This window comes from Heliconius melpomene, chromosome 1 (genome assembly GCF_056956725.1).
Source record: "Heliconius melpomene rosina isolate 202511_hmr_F chromosome 1, ASM5695672v1, whole genome shotgun sequence".
NCBI lineage: Eukaryota > Metazoa > Arthropoda > Insecta > Lepidoptera > Nymphalidae > Heliconius > Heliconius melpomene.
In genome coordinates this window covers 9,322,015-9,330,007 of record NC_140389.1, presented here as the reverse complement: position 1 = coordinate 9,330,007, position 7,993 = coordinate 9,322,015, and the positions used below count along the sequence as shown (strand labels likewise).

The 7,993-nt window shown below is 28.7% G+C and overlaps 1 protein-coding gene across 3 annotated transcripts; it reads left to right on the top strand.

Annotated features, from left to right (window-relative positions):
• Window positions 1-7,826, top strand: LOC146541274 (alpha-tocopherol transfer protein-like). 3 transcript variants are annotated; one of them, XR_014878711.1, is made up of 7 exons: window positions 1-644; window positions 2,717-2,811; window positions 3,598-3,751; window positions 4,721-4,914; window positions 6,325-6,586; window positions 6,810-6,904; window positions 7,204-7,826. XR_014878711.1 is itself a non-coding variant. In XM_085196853.1 (7 exons), the coding sequence occupies exons 1-6, from the start codon at window positions 467-469 to the stop codon at window positions 6,848-6,850; spliced, it is 924 nt and encodes a 307-aa protein (XP_085052979.1). In that variant the 5' UTR covers window positions 1-466; the 3' UTR covers window positions 6,851-6,883; window positions 7,204-7,826. The 3 variants fall into 3 exon arrangements, 2 of the variants coding, with proteins under 2 accessions (XP_085052979.1, XP_085053061.1); XM_085196853.1 differs by having other exon boundaries at window positions 6,810-6,883; XM_085196935.1 differs by lacking the exon at window positions 7,204-7,826 and having other exon boundaries at window positions 6,325-6,614; window positions 6,810-6,910.
• The last annotated feature ends 167 nt before the right edge of the window (window positions 7,827-7,993 follow it).

Here is a 7,993-nt window from a genome sequence, read left to right as displayed (position 1 = left end):
GTTCCTTACTAAGAAGTAGGTAAAGCGCGTGAATGGTAGTGTTTATAGTGGTGGGACAGTCTCCGTTAAGCAGAATACGCGGTCAACCGGCTATCAGTCGCGCGCGAGCTTCTTCGTGCTCTATCCGTTACCAATTTTTATTTTTATCTATATAAATATATGCATTGACGCGAGATTACGCGATTATTTTAATCATAATTAATACTTAAAAATTAAAAATAATAAATAAAATCAAACACTTACTGTGTATCGAGTAACGGTAGTGACGTGAGATCATATAGTGAAATCTGTGCCAAATTGCCTCATAAGAAAAAATTGCGGTGAAGGGTCTCTATCATAATATTGCTTCAGAAGTGTTTGAAGCTGGATTTTGTTTCTAATGACACTAGCATCTCGTTGAGAAATACATATATAGATAGATATTTTATTTTATAAAGACTTGGGATTAGTCGAATTGCTAAAAAAAATGGCATTACAATTTGAACCCGATGGAACTCCGTTTGTTATGTGGGCAGAACATAAGATTAAATTGGAAACATCACCAATAACTGAGGATTTTTACGTAGAAAAGGCAAAAATAGAGTTAAGGGAGACTCCGGAGACAATACAAAACAGTCTTGAAGAATTAAAGCAACTCCTTAAACGTAAGTTATATTTTAATAAATACATTTTGTGGAATTTTATTTTTTAATGTTTAGCGTTTTGCTAAAGAAACGACTATATAAGAAAAATGTTGATAATAAAAAATAATAACCATAAATTATTGTTAGCAAAAAGTTATACATCCTCGATGAATTAATATTTTTATTTATTAAATTGAGATAAATATTTAAATAACCACATAAAAACCTAAAAAGGTGATCAGAGTTGGACATAATTTGCATAAAAACGTTTAAATTCTGTTGATATTATAATTATGTATTTGTCGTACCTAAACATGTTGCTGGTTTCTTAAGTATCAAAAATGAAAATACGCAAATAATATTATCTTTCTTTTAAATTACTTAGAAGAGTAGTTTAATTTTTTTTTCAAAACTTCAAAAAAAGAAAAACAAAACAATTATTTGAGCGTTTTTTAGACTTATTATATGTAATCGAAAAGTAGCCTTGCTAGTAATTAATGGCAATAAATAAACGAAGTTTGCTATTTTTCACTTTCGATACACCTAGGGATCATCCATGTGTTTTATTTAACATGCTCAAAAGCTATCCTTTCACTATCTGTAGATACGAGTTTGAGTTGCACCACCAGTCGAAGTTGTTTCTAATACAGCCACCAACCTACTTTAGAAGTTAAGAAATATAATTTTGAAACCCAATGTTAGATGAGTTACGAGTTTTTATTTAAATTGGTTATATAGGAGGTCATTGATGAAATATATTATCTTTCTATAATATGGGATGGTGGCTTTCATACATTGCTAGTACTAAAAAAAATCTTTAAATTATCTTTATTACATGAAATTTTAAAAAAAGCTCATACAAGATAGAGTTATAAATATTACCAATATACAAAAATAGTGTACGTGGGTCTGCTCTACGTCTGTCAGTTTTATTTGTTTCTTTTTTTATTTCGAACAGATTTGTTAGATACACGATGCGTTTTACGCCTTGTCTAGAGAAGCTACTGTAGCTTCTGAGCTTCTTCTAATGGGACCAAGCTCTAGGGTGGAGGGTCCATACCTGCTGGTCCATAAGTCCGACATAACCCGTTCGAGTCTCCCCACTCGGGTGGAGTACTAGTGCCTAGGGATCCTGATGATATAAAGAAATGTTAGACTTTTATTATTTAACTGTATTTCTATTATAGTAATTTTGGCTATAATCATTACCATTATCTATACTATATCGGGCATATTATACTCAACGCCGCCTTTTGCCTCGACACCAAAGCGAAGAAATGAAAATATAAAACTAAATAAATATTAAACCCATGTAGGTATGTAGTATATGTATTTATTCTTAAAAAAACGAAGCATGACTTGCTCTAATTATTCAAATTTTTGTCAACCTGTTCTTATTAACAAAAAAGTGCGTTGACTATTTATTAATAATTTATAATATAATATGTAGGTATATAAAAAAGTTATTGATGATGAAATAAAAAAGTATTTTTTTCTCTGTACGTCTATTATACAATAAGTTTATAATTTTCTGTTTGTATATAACAACCTTCGATCAATTATCCATATTTTTTTTGAATTTTAGAAACGTATAACAATTTGAAAGCAGCGTACCTTTTGGAAAGCGTCCAAGACTCCAAGACTACTAAGCCATACGCTATCACCAAGTTACATCGTAATTCTTATACGTTTGTTACAACTTATTTATATCACCAAGAGAAGCGGGTCCAAATCCCGTTACATACATTTTTTTAATAACTTTTTTAAAAAGTATTTTTCTTTTCGAATGTGTGGTATTCCACTTAAATTTTAAAATACTTATAAACTTATCCATAGTCGATCGAAGTTAGTTACGCTGGTATATAATGCTAAAATTTCCCTAATAATTATAAATCATCGAGTAAGAGTACCTTGTAAGTCACAAGGACGTTTGAATGCATTTTGAATATCAATTTGTAGTAGTATAGTTATGTGCTATAATCGTACCTATATTTTATACTTAACTGTATAATTTTATCCTTAGTCAGTGCGGCAATTGAACTGTATAAATATTAACAAAATAATAAATTAATTTAATATTTTTATTTTTGCAGGAGAAACAAATCTTGTCATACCCATAGAAGACGATAATTTTCTATTAAAATTTCTCAGACCCTCGAAATTTTACCCGGAGAGTGCATTTAAAAAAGTAAGTTACAGTTATAATTATGTAAAAAAAACTCAATTTTATTGATGAAAATAATTTATAAACAACAAAAACGAATATTGGTACGAACACTTTTCCTCTATTCTAACAATATAATCTAAGGATTTTTTTTCATAGTCAGTACATAGGTAATACAGCTATAGTATAGAATACACAAAAATATATAACACTAATAATATATAAAGTTAGGAAACTTTTCATAAAAATGTGACTGTGATGTTAATGCATTTATAAAGTTTACTGTTTTAATTAGCAAGTTTATTACATGGTAATTAAAACAGATATAAGTATTTTAAGATAAGGTTGCTAAATTTTAACAACATCTGTTACTTAATAATAAGGCAACTTAAACATTATTAAAAAAGTAATAAGTCACGCTGTATCCTTCACACATTATGGTATGACAGAGGGAACCTAGTGTTAAGATACTTCGTTCCCCACTTCCCGCCGAATTCTGGAGGTATTGCGTGTTGAGTGGCGCAATTCAACTCCGCGCTACATCTAAACAACAGAGCAAAGACATAGAAATATAAATTTAAATAAGTATTTCATTTCCACGAGTAGGGATCGAATCCACAACCAGTCGCGTTTACACGCTTGGTGCCCCTGCGTCACACATGGCCTCACTTAATTACTTAAACGTTATGGAATTAACTAAACATTAAATGTTGTATATTATTCAATCCTGATGGCTCGCGAAGAACTAATTTTGCAACTTCATGACTTTCTCTTATAAAGGTTTTGATGTTTTTTTGTTTCAATTTTCAGATCCAAGCCTATTACAAATTTAGGTTGTCACACCTTGATTACTGCAGGGATCTATTTCCTAGTAACATTCACTCGGCATTCGACCATTCCATCATTTCCATACTTTCGCCGAGGGATCAACATGGACGACGCATTATGTTTGTGGAATCTGGTGGTAAATTGTTCTTTAATCTTACCTCATCCTTAGAAATAATTAAATAATTGTAGAATAATTTTTTTTGGATTGTTTTTAATATTCTATATTCCATTAAAAGCACATTTCATATTATTTTAAATTTTGACGGCCTCTACGACGGATTAACCAAGCAATTATATACCAAGGCTACCGGAAGTCTTTTGCCTTGTTTTACCTGAGTATCTATTTAATTATAATTGAGTAGGTAATCAGATACAATTAGTTTTTTATTAGTTAGAAATAGTCTGCTCATCTCATTTAATACCATAATATTTTATTTCTATATTTACTGTTTATCTTAGAGTTAAGCGGTTAATACACGTTTAACATTATTGCACAACCACTTGTGTATAGTAAAGTTAAAAGTGTATTTCTGAAATTAAAAAAAAATATGTATTATGTAATCTGTACAATGTAAATCTACAATAATGTAAAGAGTGTATAAGCCGCGTTAACCTTTTAACTAAATATATATGAAAAATATTGAGTTGTTAACTTCGCTATATCGTTATTCTTATTTTACAAAGTGTTAGAACATGATAAGTATATATGTAGTATATATGTAAATATAATAATATAAAATATATATATAAATAATTTGGAGCAGAAAGGTTTCTTTATTCAATTTCATTTTTTTTTTCACTTTTTTTACACCCGTACAACACCAATATTGAAAACTTTTTTTTACTAGATTACGTATTATATATAGATCATAACATAATTTCGAGATTTGAAATAAATATTAAGACTACGTCATGTAGTTTTACCAAGCGCAGAGCAGATCGTCGTTAAAATCCTTGGATAAAGCCAAAACATGTGAAATGCTGATGCTAATGAATGATAATGAATAATACCGAAATTTTGTAACATCTGAAAGACATATATCATATTTTTTAAAGAAATATACAAATAAATTTCTGTAATATAATTTGTATTATAACATTTTAGAGCGTTGGGTTCCGCGCGATGTGCCTTTGCGCGAAGTATTCCGCGGTGTACAACTCGGCTTAGAGGCCGCTATGGTAGAGCCGCGCACGCAAGTTTGCGGTGTTTCCGTTATATTAGACATGAAGGGGCTATCTTTTTCACATATCATGCAGTTCACGCCTTCATTTGCAAAGATGGTTGTAGATTGGATACAGGTTAGTATTTTATGTACATATATAATTATGCGACTGCGACGGAGCTCAAAAGATGGGTTGTGTTTTTAGTGCGTACGTGTGTGTATATTTGTATGGCCGTTTCCGTTTGTTACTTTATAACTGCTAAACTAGTAAGCAAATTTTGATAACCGATACGTTCTTGATATTCTCTTGTTTGCGCGAGTATTGTTGAATACATTAATTTAAATTGTAGTGTTTTTAGTTTTGTTATAAATCACTTGTAATAGTACTTAATAGACTGGAGTTGGGTACTACTTAGTAGTAGTCTAGAGTTAGATATTCATCAAAGAGGGCTATTTCTAAGTCAAAATTATTTAAAGGAAAATAAGCCATAGTTTCAAATCTTGTATTTGGAAAATACTTGATACGACACTATAAAAAATAAATCACCTTCACGCTGTATCTCGCATACAGCAGGCTAGGTTTCCGCCGAATTTTTCAAGGCATTACGTGTTGAGTGGCGGGCTTTTGCCTTAGTGCCAAAGCGAAGAAATGAAAATATTAATAAATAAAATAATAATTCATGCCCTCGGGTGGAGATCGAACCCACAACCATGCCAGGACGGCCTCATCATACTTTATAGATTTACTTAAATTGATAGAAATGTGATGTTAGCAAGAAATATAATTGCTCATGTTATTGAATTAAAAAATGTCTAGGTGGTAAAAAAATTATCATAAAGAAACAAAAATGTCGAATCGGTAAATAAAAAAACAGGTAATTACACTGGTGTTAGTATAAAGACCACTTTTTGTTGACTATTTCATAAAAACAATATAGCGTTAACCATACACAATATAAAATAAATAGCGTTTAAAAAAAACTTTTATACTAACTTTTTTCTTCAACGCTAAGATTATATAGAAGATATTAACTTAAAATTATAATACAGTAGAATCCGGTTATATATGGACCGTTTATTTTGAAAGTGGTGTAAGTCCATTTTTGAGAAAAATGAGCTATCACGTAATTCATGCTTAATTTAATGTAATTTTTTTATATATAACTAGTCCGTGTTTAATTTCTCAAAAAAAAACCATGTTTTGAACGACTTAAAATCGGTCGGTAAATGAAATTGCATAATCATCGACATACTAACCTTTAATTTTCTCGAAACAAAAGAAAATGGACTTACCACTCTCAAAATAAACGGTCCAAATATAACAGCCGTTAACTCCATTCATTTCGTTTTTTTTAAATATGTCATCGCTTGTCGTTATAATCGCACAATTTAGTGTCGATATTATATCTAACCACACATATGGCTATAATATTTTAAGTAAATTTAATAATATTTAATAATATTTTAAGTAAATATTTTAGTAAATTTATTTCATTTAAGTTTAGTTAAATTACTTTCAAATTAAATCTATCTATTTTACCTACAGGATTGTATACCGATTCGTTTGAAAGCAGTACACATTATAAATCAACCCTACCTCTTCAACATGCTGTTTGCTATATTCAAACCGTTTATGCGAGAGAAGCTCAGATCACGCATTTTCTTCCATGGTTCTGATAAGAAATCTCTATTGAAGCACATAAATGCTGAAGCTCTGATGAAGAGAGCTGGAGGTATCCTACCCGATGGCGAAATATCTGGTGACGTTTTGTGGAAAATGCTGCACCATTACGAAGACAGTTTTAGGAGTAAGAAGCTGTATATTTTTAAATTTTGGTAAAGCTTACTTTATTGAAAAAAAAATAAATATATATATATAAAAATATTTAAATTGACATATTGTTTAGTATTATTTAAATGGTATAAAGCATGGTATTATTCCACAAATTTTATTCTATCCGTTAATATTTTTCTTAAATTTTAAGAACAAAATATTTTTTGAAGTTTTATTTACATATTTTTAATTTTCAGGAGCTGATTCATTTGGTTACATAACAAATAATAACAAATGACATTGACGAAAATCAGAAGGAATATAATATAAGGTAGCAGTTATATTTATTGGTGTAAGCATAAATAAAAAAAATATAATTATATTTATAATAAATAAGTATTCTATGAGATACTCCTTTTTACCATACATAATGCGCACATAGGCACGAACATACTCGTAGATCTAAGATCACACACTCTCGATATACATTTCTCTATTAGACCATTTTTTAAAAATAAAACAAGTTAAAAATCGTAGTTTGATTAAATAGTTTTACGAAATTGTAATTATGTATTGTATTTTTTATTTTGTCCTACCTATTTAAGTGATTAAGAAACTTAATAACGTCTGTTTTGTCTGCTTTAATTTCAGAATTCGGTTGGATACGGCAAGCCAAGATAAATATTTTTTTACAAAAGAAAAGTAATTTTACAATTCCCAATATGCTCTAGTTTACATTTTTTTATGTACATATATAATGTGACATGCAGGATATTTAAACAACTTAATTTACGAATCAAAATCTTTACTTTATACTCTGTATACATAAATTGTAAAAAGTAAATTAATTTACTTATTCACTAATGTTATGCCTAATTATGTAAGTATAATGTAAAGAAATCTTACAAAAAATATAAAAAATCTGTGATTTAGTTTTATATTTTCAACTTGGGCAAGAGGTATATAAGATAATAGCAATTATTTTATTGATAATAAATTTTACAAAATTATAAGGTTTATTATTTCTTAAGATATTTTACACTTTATTTAAAATATTTAAGATTACGATATTTTTATAAAATATAAATTTTAATAAAAAGTATTTTAAAACAAAATAAAAATACACAAAAATTATAACACAGCACTACACAAGTTCTAGGTACAACTATGAATATGACAACAACTACTTTCAGTTAACGGAAACCGATAATATTCAAGATTCGCTCCAAACATAAATATTTTATATATTTCATTATAATGTAATTCTTACAAGTAAGAATTACATTATAATGAAATATATAAAATATTTATGTTTAATAATAATAAATTTATAAAATATTTATGTTCTTACAAGTAAGAATTACATTATAATGAAATAATATCTATGGAGAAGTTTAGTATGTTATAAGTGTTGTTTTTGTTTCTTGATTTGTGCGGATAT